The sequence below is a fragment of the Leuciscus leuciscus genome, assembly GCF_965113295.1.
Source record: "Leuciscus leuciscus genome assembly, chromosome: 22".
In the NCBI taxonomy this organism is placed as follows: domain Eukaryota; kingdom Metazoa; phylum Chordata; class Actinopteri; order Cypriniformes; family Leuciscidae; genus Leuciscus; species Leuciscus leuciscus.
Genome location: NC_138746.1, coordinates 26,216,119 through 26,237,850, shown reverse-complemented (window position 1 = coordinate 26,237,850; position 21,732 = coordinate 26,216,119). Strand labels below are relative to the sequence as shown.

At 37.6% G+C, this 21,732-nt stretch overlaps 2 protein-coding genes across 2 annotated transcripts; both read left to right on the top strand.

The window, feature by feature from the left end:
- The first annotated feature begins 1,221 nt into the window (after positions 1-1,221).
- calm2a (calmodulin 2a (phosphorylase kinase, delta)) lies at positions 1,222-5,863 on the top strand. Its single transcript, XM_082154564.1, has 6 exons — positions 1,222-1,349; positions 2,304-2,334; positions 4,245-4,388; positions 4,470-4,576; positions 4,653-4,788; positions 5,077-5,863. The coding sequence occupies exons 1-6, from the start codon at positions 1,347-1,349 to the stop codon at positions 5,103-5,105; spliced, it is 450 nt and encodes a 149-aa protein (XP_082010690.1). The 5' UTR covers positions 1,222-1,346; the 3' UTR covers positions 5,106-5,863.
- A 154-nt stretch (positions 5,864-6,017) lies between these two features.
- On the top strand, positions 6,018-21,107 carry stpg4 (sperm-tail PG-rich repeat containing 4). The gene is made up of 7 exons (XM_082154556.1): positions 6,018-7,158; positions 7,703-7,759; positions 8,312-8,569; positions 10,077-10,141; positions 15,798-15,843; positions 20,221-20,325; positions 20,537-21,107. Exons 1-7 carry the CDS (start codon positions 7,108-7,110, stop codon positions 20,645-20,647), a joined length of 693 nt encoding a protein of 230 aa, XP_082010682.1. The 5' UTR covers positions 6,018-7,107; the 3' UTR covers positions 20,648-21,107.
- The last annotated feature ends 625 nt before the right edge of the window (positions 21,108-21,732 follow it).

Sequence of the window (21,732 nt, the reverse complement as noted above, 5' to 3'; positions counted from 1 at the left end):
TATTCTTCTTGTCGTATATAAGACATTGGAGGCAGACATTCTGTAAAGCTTGCAGCAGGCCAGCCTTGCCAAATCAATCTGATGAAGAAATTAAGTGGATTGCACTCCATAACTAATGTTCAAATCCTTTTAACGGAACGAGAGCGGGTCAACCATTTGTTTTATTTCATTGATTGCATTGAAGGCATAATATTACACATAATGCTCAGTCTAAACATATGCCCAGCATGTCCATTAAGTAAATTTTTTCTGCATGGTGCTGTAACAACTATTGAGAGTGACATGCACCCCACAATATTTATATTAGTGGTTAACCTATATTATTTTTGTTGGTTTATTTATAATAATTTATTACATTTGGTCCTGCCAATCCTGAATATATGGTGACAATCTTGCATAATGATTGTAATGAATAATTTGCTCAAATTTATTTTATTTTTTTATTGCTTTGGTGGCATCATCAAAAAAAAAAAAAAAAAAACTCAAAACACTTCTTAGATCACTTGATGCTTAAATGCTTCACTGTCTCTACATGAATCCCACTTGCTTAAGGTGCATCATATGATGCAGTGTCAGATTTTTTTGTAATCATTTTTTAAAATTAATTTATTAATAATTTAATTGTGATTAATTTATTATTTAATAATGGGCATTGACTTTCAAGAGCAGTTTTCATAGCATCCTGTCAATTATGTCCAGTACTTTAACATATACAAAAATATTTATAGGCCTAGACCATATCAAATGTCACATAACAGATAAACAAATGAACAGTTTACTCCAGGGACATGTTTTGCCCAAATATTTTAAATAGTTGCACACATTTGTCACTTTTCATGGCATTCCCGCCTTGAGCCCTGGTTAATATCTGACCCTGATGTGTAGTGATTGAGTCTAGTAGTCGGGAATGCAGCTCTCCTCGGATCTTAGCGAGTGACGCATTGCGGGTACAAATGGGCCAATCAGATGCCGCCTCTCCTGGCCATAACGTCCAGTACTGCGATTGACGCATCACACTTTAGCAGAATGTATGACTCCGCCGGTTAGCTAGTCCCACTCAACACAACCCCCCCTCTCTGCAAAGCATACATCTTCGCGATTTGAAGACGTCGCTATCGTATAAAATCCACGGTACTCTTTACAGTACGCTTACGCATCACAATTGTGACATTTTTGACGATCGTTTCTGATAGGGAAGGAAGTGTGTTGGCGGATGGAGATCAAGCAGGGGGAGGGGTTTATAAGCGACCATTAAAGGCGCGTCAAGCACTGTATGATTGCATCCTGTTTATTTGCCAGCTGCGGACTGTTGTTCTGTGTGGAAATACATCTGTTAAAACAGCGCGATGGTGAGTAAAAACTGTTATGTGTTAACGTGACTGTTGATTTGGTGCAAAATGTATTATTATAGACTAACGTTACATATATAAAATAATGCGCGTTACAGTCAGTATACAGTTCGTTGGTATTGAATAGTTATACATAACGTTATATTATTTTTCATTGAGTGTAACGTATGGGAGTGTTATGACGGGTAGTCTTCTTCTTGTGTTCTATATAACGTTATGCGTATTCATTTAATTCCATTGGGGAATATCAGTTAAATATTCCATTCTTGCTGTAACATGAAATAATTTAAAGTAACAGCTTGGAAAAGCTTCATTGATAGCCAATACAGTTTATGGGGCACGTCAGCTGCAACTATGGCGCATTTCTCTTGCACACGCTTATGTTTGAATATGTGCTCATTATCAAACACGCGTATGGAAAGCATTGGACGTCTGTTGTTCTTTAATTCAATGTTCTCCCCATGAATAAAGCAGTACAAAGACTTTTATGAGCGGTGGAGAAGGGACTGCGCCACCTTCTGCAGTTAGCATTAAAGGGAAAGTTCACCCCAAAATGAAAATGGTCATTTATTCACTTTCATGTAGTTACAAACCCATACAAATGGTTGACTTTCTTTAGGATACAAAGGGAGATGTTAGGCACTGTCAGTCTCAGTCGACGTTTACTTTAGTTCCATCTGTTTCCTCCCATAATGAAAGTGAATGGAGACTGAGGCTGTCATTCTGTCCAACATGACATTTTAGGGTGAATTGTTCCTTTAAATATAAGTGAATCAGATCCTTTATGATGCTTAGGTTTTAAACCTAAAAAAGGTTTTATGTCACCACCAATATTTAATTTAATGGTTGACCAATATGAGTTTAATGGTTGGTTCCTAAATGATTAGATTGGTTTCCATCAGTGCTTCATATGCATCATTGTTCTCAATGTACGTCTTCTCTTTTTCTCTGCAGGCCGACCAATTGACAGAAGAACAGATTGCCGGTAAGACATTCCCACCTCCGTTCTATTGGCACATGGTCAGTGGTGTGGATTCCCGTGGTTTCCCCTATCCCCCCCCCCTCTCTCTCTCCACCTGTGGATTTATATTATTTCCTTTTATGGCAAGCCCTGAGACTTGGTCGGGACACATTCCTCAAATTAAAGGACAGGTTTGTTGTGGTGGGAAGCGTGTAACGCCAGGCTTTAAAACTAAGTGACTGAGTAATTTCCTGGGGCTAGATGTAGTTTTCGATGAACACACCCTTCTCTGTTGGAGAGAGTTAGTAACTGCAGGCACTGAGGAACAAGGGTGTGTCCCCTGCTCAGTATCAATGGCTTTGACATGAAGTTACAGTTTCATTGGCTGCTGGTTCGCCTCGAGTCATTTCTGACCTGATATTGCAGATTCTAGCTCAAGATGGACTTGTATGCATTACTTTATTGGGACATGATGTTCTTGATGTCTTTATAATATGTTTCCTTGGTGTTTTGGATAATTAGGGTAATTGCAATGGTTTATATAGTGTTTATTGAGGTGCACTTATCTCTTTGTCTCTAATGTAATAGCATACACTTGCTAGAATTGTGCTATGACAACAGAATATTTGTCTCATTTTAGGTGATCTGAGATCCATATTTCTGGTATCGAGTGCTAAGACTGCAAGATTAATGATATTTTGAATACTTTGGAAGAAAAGTAATATGGAAACCTGACACTTTCAAGATCATCATTTTTTTTGACTAATGTTTCTGATCATGGTTGTGCTATTACAGTAAAGAACCTCAAACAGAAATGCTCTGATACCATTTAGGTCATTGTGGTCTGTCTCCATAGCGACAGTGAGGTCATGGTGGTTTATCCATCGAGACATAGTCTCCAAAGTGTGTTTCCCTGGAGATTGTGTGAGGTCACAGCAGTGTTTCCATACTGCTCTGAAATCTAGATCCCATATCCGCTCAATGGGGTCACAGCACTGGATCTCCATATGGTTCAGTGGGTCTCCATAGGAACAGAGTGAGGTCACAGTGCTGGATCTCCATAGAAACGGTGCCTCGGAGTTGATAGTTTGCATAGAAGCAGGGTAAGGTTTCATTTATGCGAGGACAGGCATTTGTAGCAGCCAGTAGTGTTTTTACATAAACAGATGTCACATTTCTTTTTAGAGGGATTGATATCTAGGACTTTTTCCATTGTAGTGGTTCAAGCCTGTTCTAGTTTGGGTGTCACTTGTTTTTCCTGTGTGCCTTGCGTAATAAACTGGTAATTACAGACTGCAGATTTTTTTTCCCACTGCAGTGACTCTTTGCAGTGTTCATTATGAGTAAGGACAAACTGCTTTTAAAGACTGCCTAACTGTCGTGCTCTTGTGGTCTCGGGCCCTGAATTTTAAAGTCAACATGAGACTTAATTTTCTACCTGTTTTATTTCCATAATCAGACTTTCTTATTTTTTTCTGAGTGCTGCAGCGAGAGGAAATGTATACGCCAGGACATGTTGCTAATTAGCAATTGGTTGGACTGTAAAAGTAGGTGTTACTTTTCGGAATGAAGCCTGGTGGTTGAAAAAGAGAGGATTCATTACGGCAGCCAAAAAGCAGAGTAGCTTCATAGCTATTGCATTTTAATGAAAGATTATAAGTCACCGATTATTTGTTCATTAAGACCAGGAAACACGTGTTAAAGTAAACGGGGTCAATCTTAGTTGACATTAAAAGCTCTATGGTTGAGCTCAAGCTTCTTTTGCATTAATGTCTGAAAGAGCTTGTTTTGAAAGTGAGTGTGTAGAGTGTATTTGGGCTTCCCTTCTTTGGAACTGGCCCCACTGGTTCCTCTGTGTGTCTTTTGTGTTTGTTTATCTTTGGGAGACTCTGTTAATACAAGATCCTATTCCATTTATTTGTCACCCTTCACAGAATTCAAAGAGGCTTTCTCACTCTTTGACAAGGACGGTGATGGCACCATCACAACCAAAGAGCTGGGCACTGTCATGCGCTCGCTCGGACAGAACCCGACAGAGGCCGAGCTGCAAGACATGATCAATGAAGTGGACGCTGATGGTAAGGACAACCACGTGCATCCTCAACCCAAGTGAATGGTAAAAGTTGGGCTTCGTCTGAATTCTTTCGCTTTCTGCATAGGAAATGGGACGATAGACTTCCCCGAGTTCCTGACCATGATGGCGAGGAAGATGAAGGACACAGACAGCGAGGAGGAGATCAGAGAAGCATTCCGTGTCTTTGATAAGGTAAAGCTTGTCTAGTTCCAGAATAGTGCCGCACAAAGTCACGTGCAGTCGCTGACCTGGATATCTTGTGCTTTAGGATGGCAATGGTTACATCAGTGCAGCTGAATTGCGTCACGTCATGACAAACCTTGGAGAGAAGTTGACCGACGAGGAGGTTGATGAGATGATCCGAGAAGCAGACATTGACGGAGATGGACAGGTGAACTACGAAGGTGAGTTGACTGAAAAGTTGTTTTGGAACTCATTGTTTGTTAGATCGTGTCCTCAATAAAACGCACAACCACAGCCTATCAGAACATGGTTTGTTTAATATACTGTTATGTGGAGTGGGATTTTTGGATCACTAAGATTCCTGAACATCACATAAACCAAGCGACCAACAAAACGTCACTCGCCGCAGTCTTGGCTGGTTTGGATATGGTGTCAGGGTGCATCTTGAGTTGATGTAAGAAATCTTGTCATCGTTCAGAAACGGACTAACCCGTTCTATGTCTCCACAGAATTTGTACAGATGATGACGGCGAAATGAAGGCCTTGTACAGATCCTCTCTCTTCTATAAATAATTTGCCTTTTTTCTGTTTAATTTATCTGTAAAATGTTAAATCCCCTCCCCTTCCTCCTCCCGGCTGTCCAAAGGAACTGCATGTAAACTGCATAGGATCTTCAGTCCTCATGTCCCTTTCTTTTGCTGTCATCGTGTTTTTGGAGTGGCGGTGCGGTTACGCGGTCAGGTGCTTGTTGCCGCGAAGAGGGGGCTGTGACGTGCAAAAACGTACACGTCACGTCTGTCTGCCCCCCTCATGCGTAGCAAGAGTGGAGACCTGCCAGCTGGTTGTCTTCTGGCAGCGACGCTGGCACGGCAACAATGTAGAGGAGTAACTCTGCATGGACTATGGACAAAGTATATAATAAATATATATATAAATATATATATATATATATATATATATATATATATATATATATATATATATATATATATATATATGAAATTTCTCAGCATTGCACTACTGCAAAAAAAAAAAAGAAAAAGACACGGGTGTATCTACAAGATACTCGTACATAAACTCTTTTTGTATCTGCTGTTCTATACTAAGAACTTGTTTGAATCTTACAGTGCTTTTTAATGTTTTAATCACTTATTCACTAATTTTTTTTCTTTCTTTACTTTTTCTTTCTTTTTCTTTCTTTTTTTTTTTAAGCCGCTTAATGGCATTGTCATGCCTCAGATAGTCCATTCCAAGTTGTATATTTGTTTTCCAATAAAATTTGACTATTTACCCATATTGAAAAGTTTCTTTGTTTGCGAAGCATCATTTAGACCTCTGATTAAAAGCCCTTCTGTTTATCATTATGCATCCCAGAGCTGGTTTTTATCATTTCGAAATCGCTAACTATTTTACCTAACCGAGTTGTTTACTCTATTTATTGTAATAGTTCAGATTATTCATTTGTACATCATTATACGATGTGTCTCTGAGTCAGCTGGACAAAGTGCTATGTGTTCACAGGATTGGATTGGGGCGAGGCCTCTGTCAAAAAAAAAAAAAGCTCATTAAAGTAATCTTGAATGACAATTGTTGTAAAAGTCATCCTTTTCCTTGTGAGAATACATCTGTTCTGTTCAGAAGTTTGGCTATGTTTATTGAAGACTATTTGCATGTTTATGCATGTTTGGAGTGTTTATGCTATACAAAGATGTAGTATTAGTTATAATATAGTTAACACAGCTATAAAGTATCATTCCTGCACCTCTCCACGTTTTTACTCACGAGTTTTATTCATATAATTACTCATTTTTTAATTAGATTATTATAATTTTTTTTCAAGAGCTTATTACAATGACAGCAGAACACTGAAGCATGGCTTGGTTATTCATGGTATGTCAGTGTTGAAGTGCACTGGTACAGGAGATGGCTCTGACAAACAGTGAACACTGGGCCCTTCAGTTGCTTGTTAGAAGCATGTGTTCCTGGTCGCCTGGAAACAGAGCAGAACATTCTGCCATGAACTCCCAGTGCTTCTGCTGTGCTATTCATCTGTGTCAAACACTTACGAATGGATGTGTCATATGCCTCTTACATACAACAAATTAATATATGAAAAATAAAACTCACTTTATATTGTGTCGCAATCCCTTTTAAAGCTTGGGAGATTTATTTTAGAACTTTAAATTGAAGTTTAATTTAAGACGGAAATTAAAACAAGACATGTATACATACAGTACAACAATAATTGTGGATAGCAGCTCAGATAACTTGGGCTTGAAAATAAATTGTAAGAAGTGTCTTGAGTTCACACATGTATGTTTTGGATCAGAGAATTTGATGAACAAACTCATTGAGACTTTTTTTTTCTCTCAATATGTAACAAAATCAGTAAATGTAAATAATAAATACAAAAGCAAACAAATAGCAGAAACTCGTGTATCCAGTACTCTCGATTAATAGTTAAATAGTTTTAGTATCTAAGCGACGCCTCTTGTTGTTGAGGTGTCTGTTACAGAAAACAAAACAAGAACGACAGAACTATGGCCACGGGAAGAGAGAAAACATTACCCAAAGGGAAATGTATAGATGGGGTAAGTTTTTACATTTGTTGTGGTGGAAGGCTGGTGCATAAGAATGACACAAGAACTATTTTTTTATAGTGCAGTGATCTTCTGCACCTATTTCTAACACAACCATTCAAAGGTTTGAGGGCCGGTAAGATTATTATAATTTTTTTTTAATAAGTAAAGATATTTATAATGATATGAAGGTTTTTTTTCCAAACAAATGCAGTTTTTTTAATCTTTCTAGCTATCAAAGAATCCTGTTTTTAACATTGATGATACTGATAAATGTTTCTTGAGCACCAAATCAGTAAATTAGAATGATTTTTGAAGGATCATGTGACACTGAAGACTGGAGTAATGATGATGAAAATGCAGCTTCACCATCACAGAAATAAATGACATAAAAAAAAAAAAAAAAAAAAAAAAAAAATATATATATATATATATATTTTACAATATTACTGTTTTTTTACTTTATTTTTGATAAAATAAATCCAGCCTTGGGTGAACACAACAGAAATTTACCAACCCCAAATGGTGATCAGTGGTCTTTTTTTCTTCTTTTCAGAAACAGAAAGAAGAAATGTACACTGACAGAAGTGGTTGGTGGAGAAACACTATTAAGGTATGTGATATTTTACAAAAGATCCAGCCATAGAAGGAAAAGTAACACGAATAGTTGTTCTGAAACAAATGTATGTCATGACAAACACAATATGAAGTGTACTTTTGCTGTACAAACAGCTTCTGTCTTAAAAAAACAAGGCCTGTTTCACACCGCACATGAAAGCAGCTTGTATTTATTTTGATGCTCATATTACCAGGTTACTGCTTTCACACTGCTTGCATAAGCAGCAATGTGTAACCACAGCTTCAACTACAACCTATTTTTGTAATGAAAAGATATGCATTATGAAAATGCACTTTAAACCTATTCATCATTTGCTTTTAGTCCAGATGATATAAGCAGTTTATTACACTTTGGGCTCCGTTCTATAATGATTAATAGCCATTTGGATGATTTCACAATGTTTAAGTGTGTTGAAATAAACAATGACTTCACTCAATAACCATTTTATACTTTGGCTGTTACTAAAGGACATCCTCTGTGTAGTAAACCAGCAATTATGTAAGATGTGAAACAGGCGTAAAAGAGGTCTCTTCTTTCTACCATCAGAACTATCCCATTCCAGGCAGTTACCACATCCGAGACTTCATAGAGGAGACAGGGCTCAACCCGGTGCCGAGGACGTACAGCTTCAAAGGCCCCGCGCGAAACACCCTCATGTGGACTGTGCGTCGAGGCGGGGATCTGCTATTGCCCGGGGCGTATAACTTTACTGACTCAACCAATGAGGCTCTGCGGCGCCAGGCAACTTACTCTTTCAAAAACTGCCCCAGACCTGACAACCTCACTTTAGGCCTCAAGGATAAGGTCAGTTACTCACAATGATATATAGGCATACAAATGCATGGTGCCTTGAGGTCAGTTCAACATTCTGATGATGGAAGGGAGAGCGGGGCACAACCTTACACTTTTTGACTTTCTCAGATTGTGTAAATCCACTTAGGGTTCAGAGAATACATTTTTTTCCACATTAATTTCACACGTCTAGTACAATTATGGGGTTTTGTTTCATTAATACAGTGTTGTTACATTGTCAGTCTGTTTTGATTTCTGTCTTTGTCTGTGTTCTGTCTATTAGTTCAGTTTAGTCTTCCTCCGCCCCTGCCTGTTTGTTTCTATAGTTACTTATTGATTGGTTAGTTCAGTTCAGGTGTCTTGTTAATTTGCCTCTTTAGTTCTGTCTATTTATACCCAGTGTTCTGTCTTATTTCTTCAGTTATTTTATGTCGTGTTATGTTTGGTTGTTCTGTTCCCGAGTCACGTTTCCTAGCCTGAGTCTTTATTTGTCTAGTTTTGAGTTTGTTTAAATAAAAGTTGCTGCAAGTAGATCCTGCATCCTTCCCTGCTTCAACCTGCATTTGTTACAAGTGTATACTTTTTTCTTGATTTACCCCGAAAGAATGGAAGTGAAATGTGACAACATGCACATTGTAACATGACCATATGACAGCTTAAAATGCTATCTGATCTAATCAAAAATATATACAAACTAAAATATTTTGTCAATAAAATACAATTATTAACTTTTTCATATAAAATAATGCCATTTTTTAATAATTAAAAATAAAGTAATTTGATTTTGACAACAAACACTCTGCAAAACACAGCTATAGCATAGTTCAAAACATAACAATAATTAATAATTTATGAACACTGACTCTCAGTCTTTATTCCCCTTTTTCTCATGGTTTCTCAATAGAATTCATACAAGTATAAAATAGCAGTTCTAATAGGGGCACATTGTAACGCAGTGTTACAACATGCCCCACCTGCGCAACTGGGACTTAAACCCAGTCTTCTGCTCATTAGATCAGCATTAAAGAACTATCTCAATTGTGAAATAACAAGATTTAAGATTAAATAAAATAAAATAAAATCATATTTGTCTAATTTTAAATAAACACAAAAATCTAAAATACAGTATAATATTTCAATAATTACAATAAAAAAAGAAATATACTTTTGTTTAAAGTAATGTTCAGTGATATCTTTTTTTTTTTTTTTTTTTTTTGGCAAAATTTTTTTTTAAATCGATATAGTGTTGATATGGCAACTTGTAAGTACACTATGTTTCGTCATACTAGAATGTGTGGAAAGTTTTAAACCATGTGTTACAACTAGCCCCACATTAGGTTGTGCCCCGCTCACACCTAAGCATGCCACACGATGAATTTTTTTATTATTATTATTATTTTATTTTTTTGTGACTGATACTAAAAACAAAATGGTTGGAGTTAAGCTTTCACCTTTGAGTATATGAATGTGTACGTCAAAACACTTGTTTGATGAGTTTTTGTGTGTGTGTTTAACGCAGGATATTAACCTCTCTCCCGGTCATTATGATGTTACGGAGAAGCCTGTCCCCAAATCACCCTGCAAGTGAGTAGGCCTCATGCTCAGCACGCTTTCACACACAAGTCAGAGAACGTCACACACTGCAGCTCGGTGATGCTCGCGATCTCATTCTCAGATTCTTCCTTTACCTAAGGCAGTTCACAGAACAGCTCTCAGATGCTTTAATACTGGCCAGGGTCAGTGTCAGAGAGTTTGTGACTTTCCCTTGCCTTTACTGGGTACTTGTTGCTCAAATACATGTGTTTTAAAACAGACTTAACATTTGCCTTTCTGTGATGCACTGTACTTAACTGAACACTGTTCTTGCAAATTCTGCTGCTTTAAAACCTAATCAATGTGAATTTATCTGGATGGTTGATATAGATGAGGTTTTTTGAACTCGTGACAATGAATCTAGAGATTGAAGCATCAATTAGAAGGGGTCATTGTCTTCCAGTAAAAGTTTAGCCGGTACCGACAGCCCATTATTCAGAATGATATCTGCCGCTGCCGATAGTTTGATTTTCTTAAGAAAAATAAAAAATAAATCTCTCCCAAATAATGCTGCAAACTATACAGGGAACCCTCTCATTTGGTACATTACTAAAATATAAGAGGTTAAATGAACAACAGAACTATTATATTCAACTCTTATTTATTTTCAGATATAATAATTACACGCAAATAAAAACTGAAATGTTAAAAAGGTAGTTTTCGTAAACACTTGTCTTCATGACAAATTTATTCAAGTATACATATTCTTCAGTTTTATATATTTTTTATATATTTTTATTATACTTTTACTTTTATGTATTTTATTATACTTTTTTTTATAGCTAAACTTACAAAATGTACTTCCCTGAGGTAAATGCAATGTTAAGTGGCACATTGTTCATAAGCTGTTTTATTGATGTCTTTCCACGGCTGATGTAGAAGCACCTAAACCTTGTTATAAGCCTAAACTTGACATAAACTGTAAACTTGTCCCTCAAATCTGTTTGGTTGATTGGAATGTTGTTCCAGGATCAACAAAGATATTGATCAAGGAATATGTTTGACTTGGTGGAATCAGGTTCTGCTGACAACCCTGGCTTGAACTTAGGGTGATTCATAGGATCAAAATGAGCCTGCTTTAACTTTGCTATTTTTTTAACTGTTAATGCATTATTGTTGCGTTAACTTGCTCTAAATTCAACACAACACAAGACAACACAAGACCGATTTTCTTCATACGCAGTATGGGTTGCAGTCTGAACAAATTTTTTCCGCCCCCTTTTGATTGACAGGAAATAATAAGCCCTCATCACCGGCTCTTGTTAAACAATCGGCCAATGGCTTTTATCGGCCGATATACCGATTATTGACCAATACATTGGTGCATCTCTAGTCAAGTCAAGTCAAGTCACTTTCATTTATATAGCGCTTTTAACAACATAGATTGTTTCAAAGCAGCTTTACAGTGATAATAGGAAATTAAAGGAACAGAGATGATTTTGGCTTTACAGCAGCTCTAGGATAAAGTTATTGTCCAGCTAAAGTTAGTTTTGATTGATTCACTTCCGTCGCAACGATCATTAGTTATTAACTTAGTGTGCTAACACGACACCGTTCTAACAGAAAACCCAAAAGTTCTCTCTTCGCAAACTTTAAAAACCCGAACCTGTGAGAACGCTGATGGCGTGCACATGCGTATTACGAGTTAAGTCTATAGGTATGCACGTTTGAATATATATGTGTGCAGGCATGTAGTCGTTCTTTACAAACCAACCCTCAACAAACTACTTGTCTGGCCTTAAAATGTATAATACAGAATTTTGATCGCTTCCTGACTCAAACTGATTACCACGTGAACCGGAATTATCCCGAAAACGTTTTATCTGTACAGAGGTAAAGGGAAGGGAAGGAGGCCCTTCACAGGGGAGAGACTAGTTGACACTTCAGGACTGCGTTGTCGTTGTGTCTGGGTGCAGGTCCTTCATCAGATCTGGATACGGCCTGGATCCGGTGGACTGCCGTAAACCTCGGGATTTTGTCTAAACAGAAAGTCTACTATTAGCCTAGTTGTTCAGCACTAACATGCCATTCTTCTTATGATATAACAAATACATCAGGATTAATGGGAAGTGTTCCCGGTTCCGGCTGACTTAATCTATGCAGCCTAACATTGAATTATAGAAGTCTATAATGTGTTATGTGTATGCTAGGTCAAAGAGATGTGTTTTTAGTCTAGATTTGAACTGATCTAACGCCAGCAGTCGATTTTGATATTCTAGGTATTATCAACTGGCCGGAATTTTGAGATCGCAATAGACGTGAAGCACTATAATGCATTAAGAGCTCGCTCAAGTACTGGGGAGCTAAACCATTTAGTACTTTGTAAGTAATCAGCAATATTTACAAATGTATACAATGTTTAATAGGGAGCCAATGCAGTGTTGACAGAACCGGGCTAATATGGTCATACTTCCTGGTTCTGGTAAGAACTCTATCTGCTCCATTTTGGACCAGCTGTAGTTTTTTTATTAAGCGTGCAGGGCAACCACCCATAAGAACATTTCAATAATTTAGCTTTGATGTCATGAGCACATGAACTAATTGTTCTGCATTTTTTATTGAGAGCATATGACGTAATTTAGATATATTTTTTAGATGAAAAAATGCGGTTTTACAGATACTAGACACGTGACTTTCAAATGAAAGATTGGTATCAAAGAGCACACCCAGGTTCCTAACCGACGACGAGGACTTGACAGAGCAGCCATCAAGTGTTAGACAGTATTCTAGGTTATTACATGAGGAAATTTTTTGTCCAATAATTAGAATCTCTTTTTTTTTTCAGAATAAGTAGTAGGAAATTGCTAGTCATCCAGTTTTTTATATCAGCTATGCATTCCGTTAATTTTGTGAATTGGTAAGTTTCGTCAGGGTGTGAAGAAATATAGAGCTGAGTATCATCAGCATAACAGTGAAAACTAATGCCATGCTTCCTAATGATATCTCCCAAGGGTAGCATGTACAGAGTGAACAGCAACAGCCCTAGTACTGAGCCTTGTGGTACACCATACTGAACTTTTGATCGATAAGACATCTCTTCATTTACTTGCTACAAACTGACAATGGTCAGATAAGTATGATTTAAACCATGCAATTCCACTAATGCCAACATCATTTTCAAGTCTATTTGAAAGAATGTTGTGGTCAATAGTATCAAATTCAGCACTAAGATCGAGTAACACTAATAGAGAGATACAACCACGATCGGATGATAAGAGCAAATCATGTGTGACTCTAATGAGAGCTGTTTCAGTACTATGGTAATCCTGACTGAAAATCCTCGCAGATATCATTTCTTTCTAAAAAGGAACATAGTTGTGAGGATACTGTCTTTTCTAGTATCTTTGACAGAAGAGGAAGATTCGAGATCAGCCTGTTATTGACAAATTCTGTAGGATCAAGTTGCGTTTTTTTAACAAGCGGTTTAATCATAGCCTGCTTTAAAGTTTTTGGTACGTATCCTAATGACAAAGATGAATTAATGATATTAAGAAGAGGATCTATGACCTCTGGAAGCATCTCTTTCAATAGCTTAGTCGGTATAGGGTCTAACATACAAGTTGTCGATTTAGTGATTTAACGAGTTTAGAAAATTCTTCCTCTCCTATAGCAATGAATTAATCGAATTTTTCCTCAGGGAGACTACAATGCACTGCCTGATGCAATACTGTAGTAGACGGTTGCATATTTATAATTTTCTCCCTGATATCATCAATCTTGTAAGTAAAGAAGTTCATAAAGTCATTACTGCTGTGCTGCTTGGAAACGTCTGGGCTTGAAGCTTTATTTTTCGTTAGTTTAGTCACTGTTTCAAATAAATACCTTGGGTTTTGTTTATTTTCTTCTAATAGGGTTGAAAAATAAGCAGATCTAGCAGCTTTTAAGGCCTCCGTATGCAATCATACAACAAAACTCTAGTTTTGTTTTCTTCCAGTTACGCTCCAATTTTTTCTGGCTGCTCTCTTAAGGGCCCGAGTGTGCTCGTTGTACCACGGTGTTGGACTATTTCCTTTAATCTTCTTTAAGCGCAAAGGAGCAACTGTGTCTAAAGTGCTGGAAAAAAAAGAGAGTCAAAAGTTTCTGTCGCAATATCGAGTGCTTCTAAGCTATCTGGGATGCTGAGGAGATGAAACTGATCAGGAATATTATTAATAAAGCAATCTTGTAACACGGAGTCGGCTTTGCAGCCTTGGCTAGATGGAGTATACATGAGACCAGATAATGATCTGAGATGTCATCGCTCTGCTGTAGAATTTCAATGGCATCAACATTGATTCCATGTGATAATATAAGATCTAGAGTATGATTATGACAATGAGTAGGTCCTGACACGTGTTGTTTAACTCCAAGTTATACCTCCAAGATACAGTAACTCTTTTTCATTATCTACATGTATATGAAAATCACCAACAATTAGGACTTTATCTGCAGCAAGTACTAACTCTGATAGAAAATCAGCAAATTCTTTGATAAAGTCTGTATGGTGCCCTGGTGGCCTGTATACAGTAGCCAGCACAAATCTCAAACGTGAATTATCATTTACACTAGATAGTGTTACATTAAGCACCAACACTTCAAAAGGATTATATTTAAAACAAGACTTCTCAGTAATTCTGAAGATATTACTATAAATTACAGCAATATCTCCCCCTTTTCCTTTCAGACGAGGTTCATGTTTATAACAGTAATCTTGGGGGGTGGACTCATTTAAAGTAATGTAATCATCTGGTTTTAGCCAGGTTTCTGTGAAACACAGCACATCTAGGTTATAGTCTGTAATAATATCATTAACAATAAGTGCTTTTGAAGTAAGGGATTGAATATTCAGCAACCCAAGCTTTATCATTTGTTCATCTGTATTATATTAGTTTTTTTACTTGTTGAACATCAATAAAATGTTAACCCTTAAATGGGTTTGGGAGTTTTTTTGTATTTCCTAATTCGGGGAACAGACACAGTCTCTATGTGATGATATCTAGGTGAAAGAGTCTCATGTGATGGGATTTATCTGAGAGACAGATAGCAGACGGTCGGTTTAGCCAGTCTGTCTGCTTCCTGACCTGAGCCCCAATTCATTTTTGCAATGATGTTACCCAATCAGTGGCCAAATGGGATATACATATACATACATACATATATATAAATATATATGTATATACGTTATACGTTATTAACATTATAAGTGAATCTCACAAAACATGTTAAATTCAAATATCAACATAAATCAATGTCATGACGACCCCTTTAATTATTTTTGTTATAATTGTTTTAGTTACTTTATAATCATTTTAGTTAGTACAGTAACTATTTCAATTGTTGTGTACAATTTATCATTTGAACATCAACAGCCAATCCAGCCAAAACATTTGAGTAAAGTTTGTGAAAAGTTTGTGACACGCTTGTGAATTATTCTTTCTAACACAAATGAAAAACAAAATGCAATATTTTTGTAGTGGGGGCCAATGAAAGTATTAGTAGCCTAGACAAGTACAAATCTGAAGCACCAACCTGATTGAACAAATAGAAGAATCCTTATTGTTGAGGCCTGTAGTGTTTCACCTGTCTGTGTTTGTTGACTCTTTTCTCTCCTCCACCCTGTTTGCACCATTTTATTGTCTTCTCTCATGACACTCGTCTCTTATTGCAGACACGTGATGTTCCGATCAGCTGTACAAAGGGTCAGCTTTCTCCCGGTAAGTGTCCGGTTTCATTGTGAATAATATAGTCTAACCTATTATGTGTATATTAAATGCTTTGCCTGTTTTCCCCCAGAATGGTTTGTAAAGCATGTAGATTCCTGTGAGAGAGTTTCACTGATGCGCGCCAGTGTTGCACCTCATGCACCGTGGCTTCAGTGGCAGTGTTGGCTGGTTATTCGAGCTGTGCTGGCAGCTGTCTAGTGTTGACGGAAAAGTGAGGATGCTAAATCATCCTCTGGGTCTCATTAGGGTGAACATTAGGGCTTTGTGTGGTTGTAGAAGGGTGTCGTTTCATGTCAGACAAGTGTTTTGTCAAAGGTTAAGTAGCAAAGAAACCTCAAGCTTATTCTTAAGATGACAGATCAACAGAAAACAGGCAAATTATATTACTCAGAGGCTGAACTTCCATAGTTTAAGGCTGGAATACAAAAAAAACTTTTAAAATCTGAACAGATTTTAAAACACTATGGCATCATATACTTGACAACTTAAATGGTTATAGAGAAACACTGGGCATCATACGCTAAATGACTGAGGATAACACACTACCGGACTTTAAAGTTGTTCCGAACACAACAAAAGCCGCTTTTTCACCGTCTGGCTGAACGACTCTAAGAACGGTAAATGCACCCACACACTACAAGATAATCAGGACGATTTTGGTCCCAATACTCCCCTTCCGACAATCCCAGGTAAAGTCCCGATTATTTTGATGGATCTACAGATAATCTTATCAGATTTTCCTGTGGTGTGATCTGTGTTAAGAGTCATTGAATCTGCTCGGAAGAACACCAATTTCAAATTGTAAATATCCAACATCAGCCAGAAATAATTGTGTGGGTGGAACCTTGAGGACAAATGGGCCAGCCTGGTTCCAATTTCCACTTGTATCAAGTGTGATATTTCTTTTATGCAACAGTTAAAAATGAATTAGTTATTAATGAGTAATTGGTGACACTTAAAGTCGCCATGAACCGGAAGTTACAAACGACTTTTCTCCAGTGTTGTGACGTATTTCCAAGTGAAACGGAATATTGAATAGAGGGAAGGGCTTTACTTTAGCGCTCCTCCTCTCCATCTCTCGTTCATAGCAGACTAACGGTTTGAGGGGAGTTGCCACGCCCTCGCGCCATATTACATGACAGGAAGAGAAGAGAAGTCGTTTCGAGGGGGGAGGGAAGGATAACATATATAACATAAGGATAACATAACAATTTTTTTTTAAATGAATGAAGTGCACAGATAAATCATTTGTAATAAACACTACAATATTACATATAAAAATACAAATTGTAAAATTTTATTTCATGACGACTTTAAAGAGGCTACATGCGATTTTCTGAAATTTAAACTCGCGACTGACACCTGTGGCCAAAAAACGGAACTGCTCTTCCTTTCTGCTCGCTCTCGTACGTGCACACTTCACAAGTCATCCGCTGCAAAGAAGTCAACATTATGTTTACAGAGGTAAGAACAGTCAAATACATATATTGTTTGAGAAACTAAGTTTGTTTGCTGACTAGCGGTGGTGGCAGAGTGATCTGAAACGTTTAACATGAACACGCTTGACGTCACATCCGCAGACAGCGCGCGAAAAATCCGACACGACAGAAAATAGGAAAAATAGGATACAGGCTTATAGGTGCACCCACTGTGAGCTGACAAGGTGTCAGTATGCTCATCAGGAGATGTTTGAGTCATAAATGGTCAAATAAAAAGGCTATTGTTACGTTTATTTTGGGGAAAAAGTTGCATGTAGCCTCTTTAACACTAACACTTTTGGTTAGTTCACCCAAAAATTAAAATGATCCCATAATTTACTCACCCTCAAGCCATTCTAGCTGTTTATGACTTTCTTTTTTCAGCCAAACACAATCGGAGGAATATAAAAAAAATATCCTGGCTCTTCCAAGCTTTATAATGGGAGTGAATAGAGCCTGTGATTTTGAAGCTCCAAAAAGCGCTTTCATCCATTATAAAAGTAATCCATTCGGCTCCAGAGGGTTAATAAAGGCCTTCTGAAGCGAAGCGATGTGTTTTTGTAAAGAAAAATATCCATATTTATAACTTTTTAAACTATAATCACTGGCTTCTGGCAACAGCCGTACGCGAGTCGAGTTCTGGTGGAAGAGTGACCTCTGACCCGACGCACCAGCCACTTATTAGGTACACCTGTTCAAGTGCTCTTTAATGCAAATATCTAATCAGCTAAACAAATGGCAGCAACTCAATACATTTAGGCATGGTCAAGACGATCTGCTGCAGTTCAAACTGAGCATCAGAATGGGAAAGAAATGTGATTTAAGTAACTTTGGTATGGTTGTTGGTGCCAGACGGGCTGGTCAGAGTATTTCAGAAACTGCTGATATTTTTACGCACAACCATCTCTAGGGTTTACAGAGGATGGTCCAAAAAAAGAGGAAATACCCAGTGAGCGTCAGTTCTGTGGGTGAAAATGCCTTGTTAATGCCAGAGGTCAGAGGAGAATTTCCAGACTGGTTCGAGCTGATAACTCACACAACCAATCGTTACAACTAAGGTACGCAAAACAGCACAACTCATGGAACCTTGAAGCAGATGGGCTACAGCAGCAGAAGAACACACTGGGTTTTACTGTATATGCTAAAAAGTTGGCCAGTAGTATTGAAGAAGTAGGCTACACTTACAAGTTTACTTCTACTAATTTCAGTGTACTAGAACTTCTAGTACATTGATATTAGTATACTTAAACTTTACAACATAAAGTATACTTAATAAAATGAACCTGAAGTATACTTATCATTTGTACGGGTAAGAACAGGCTACAATTCACACAGGTTCACCAAAATTGGACAATAGAAGATTGGAAAAATTGTTGCCTGGTCTCATGAGTCTCGATTCCTGCTGCAACATTCAGATGTAAGGATCAGAATTTGGCATAAACAACATGAAAGCATGGATCCATCCTGCCTTGTATCAATGGTTCAGGCTGATGCTGATGTAATGGTGTGAAGTATATTTTCTTGGCACACTTTGGGCCCCTTAGTACTATAATCAAATGGCCTCTTTAGTCTCCAGATCTCAATCCAATAGATAAAGCAGCTTTGGGATGTGGTGGAACGGGAGATTCACATCATGGATGTGCAGCCGACAAATCTGCAGCGTGATGCTATTATGTCAATTTGACCAAAATAATTTCCAGAACCTTGTTTAGTCTATGCTATGAAGAATGAAGGCAGTTCAACAAAAAAGGGGTTCAACCCGTCACTAGTAAGGTGTATCTAATAAAGTGGCCCATACCTCTTTTGTTTGTGGATAAATGTGCGTTTTTGAACAAACACTTGATTTAATGATTCAATGACTCACTCACCTGTAAAGCATATTAAGCTATAAAATGAATGTGGATCACATAGTTCAGATTATTTGATGATACATTTTTGAGGTCATATTAATATCTCTGGTATCTTGGCAATTCTGAGCAGTGAGCACAGTTTGATATCTTTTCTCTGAAACTCAAGAAGAGACATTTGAGATCTTTCATTCCTGGGTAGTTTTCACAGGTTCACCTTAAGGCATTTGAAAATACAGAGAAAGCTTTTTTTTTTATATTGATATTTTCTTTATTGAGTTGTGAGTGGCTTGTTTTGGAAGGTGTTGAATATGGCTTTTCTGGACAGGAGTCCCTTAATGAAATAATAGCTCAGTGCCTCTTCAGACATGTGTAGTATGGCACAGCTATCCGCTCTTGTCCAGGGGAATGCTGAGCTGGCTGGCTGTCCTATGGAAGAGGGGCGCAATGGCCTGATGCCTTTAAAACCAACGGAAGTTGACCTCATGAGCAAGCAGGCAGAGGGAAGTGAGTTCCACTGCAGCCAGCATTAACACCTCCGGCACAGTTCAACCCGCCACACACAACACTGCACAGGCCAGCTGGATCAAGTGAGGCTGCCGGTGGAATCAAATGGCATGTAATGATAGCAGACAGCTTCTGTAGCACAGGCGCTGAGCAGTGAAAGCTCTTCTTCTCAGCTATGCTTTTGAAAGCACATAAATAGACCTATATCTGTGATTATAGAGTCAAGCACAGGTTGATGAAGTGCTTTTTTTGGAGAACACTAATTAGATTTTTTGATCTTCCAATCTAAAGGAATATTTCAGGCCGTGGAACATAAAAGGGCAAGTTTATCAGATTGTCCCTGCTGCTTTTTTAGCATATAATGAAAGTGGATTTCGATTTAAATTAATAAGGTCCAAAAAATACAAAAAAGCTCCATGAAAGATTCATAAAAGTAGTTCACATAACAGTTTTGGGGTGAACTATTCCATCAACTGGTTAATTAAATTAAATTTGAATTTTACTTTTGTTGACTTGACTTCCATTAATGGATTTAGAAGGAAGGACCAGCGCCTGGACATTACAATCCAAGGCCAAGCACGGGCATTGCAGTGACTTCCTGCTTTCGGTCTACAGTACCACGGCTGTACAGTGTGCATTCGGTGAGCTTCATTTCTATCCCTGTTCGATAACAAGCTCTACAACCCTACATTAAGTCTTACAACAGCAAAACTAGTCTTAGGGCCATCAATTTACAACACCACAATCAGTGCATTGATTATCATAAATGGGATGAATGTGCATGTTATTAAGTAAAACTAAAAGTAAAGGCTAAAAGTCTCAAACCTTTGCTATTTTGCCTTTTTTTGACAGGGAACTCCTGGCCCAGGTGTGCATGAGCCCACATGGCACAAAGGTCAACGGCTCAGCACTAAGGGCAAAGTGGACTGGGCCTATGACCTCCTTTTTCGCAACACACCATGAACTTTGCCCTCTCTTTTGTCTGACTTTCCCACATGTATTCCTTCTAGTAATATTTACCATTCTTTTGAAAGTAGGGTGTTGCCAGCTGGTATGCGACTGACCTTGTTGAAATGTGGTTGAAATAATGTCAGTTGTTGTTTTAACATTGAAGTTTGTTCAAAACGTTTCATGCTGAATTTTTGTAAAAAGGTAAAGAAAATTTTAACAAGATTTGTAAGATACGACATTGAAACAACATTGTAATATTAACAATTTTAATAAAAAAAATCGATCTCTTTGCAATCTCTGTTATGTCATGGACTGACTGTGTGGCTGCCCATGTAATGAACAAATCTTTGTGATGACTCTCACATTCACATAACTCATTCAGCCAGAACAAAGAGATCAGTGTCACACAATAAAACTGTTGTTTACAACACTCACACACAAAAGCTAGATTAACCCTATTGTTGAGGTCCTGAATAATTCAATAAATCAATGAGAATGTACATGTGTTGTGTAGGCCTATATTTAAGTCTATATCTAATAAATACATTTAATCTACAGTATATAGCTACTGTGTGGTCCAAAAGTCTGAGTAAAAAATGCATCTATTTCCCATTTTTCTCATTTAATGCAAAATATTTAACGGTGCATTCAGTAGTTTGGTGGTCAAGATTACTGTTATAAAAACGAGCCTCTTCTGAAAGGAAAAGGGGGAGGTATTGCTGTAATCTAGAGTAATATCTTCAGAATTAATGAGAAGTCTAGTTTTAAATATAATTCTTTTAAAGTGTTGGTGCTTAATGTAACAATATCTAGTGTAAATGATAAATCGCGCTTGACATTTGTGCTAGCTACTGTATACAGGCCACCAGGGCACCATACAGACTTTATCAAAGAATTTGCTGATTTTCTATCAGAGTTAGTACTGGCTGCAGATAAAGTCCTAATTGATGGTGATTTTAATATACATATAGATAACGAAAAAGACACATTGGGATTGGCATTTAGAGATATTCTGAACTCCATTGCAGTTAGACAACACGTGTCAGGACCTACTCATTGTAATAGTCATACTCTAGATCTAATATTATCACATGGAA

What these genes read in the sequence shown, in the direction of transcription:
- calm2a (XM_082154564.1), top strand. An exon ending in CAATGAAGTGGACGCTGATG is followed by an intron (nt 4,389 to 4,469) that starts GTAAGGACAACC and finishes CTTTCTGCATAG; the next exon opens with GAAATGGGACGATAGACTTC. An exon ending in CATTCCGTGTCTTTGATAAG is followed by an intron (nt 4,577 to 4,652) that starts GTAAAGCTTGTC and finishes CTTGTGCTTTAG; the next exon opens with GATGGCAATGGTTACATCAG.
- stpg4 (XM_082154556.1), top strand. Translation starts at nt 7,108, where the DNA reads ATGGCCACGGGAAGAGAGAAAACATTACCCAAAGGGAAATGTATAGAT. An exon ending in AAGGGAAATGTATAGATGGG is followed by an intron (nt 7,159 to 7,702) that starts GTAAGTTTTTAC and finishes TCTTCTTTTCAG; the next exon opens with AAACAGAAAGAAGAAATGTA. An exon ending in GGCTGTACAGTGTGCATTCG is followed by an intron (nt 20,326 to 20,536) that starts GTGAGCTTCATT and finishes TTTTTTTGACAG; the next exon opens with GGAACTCCTGGCCCAGGTGT.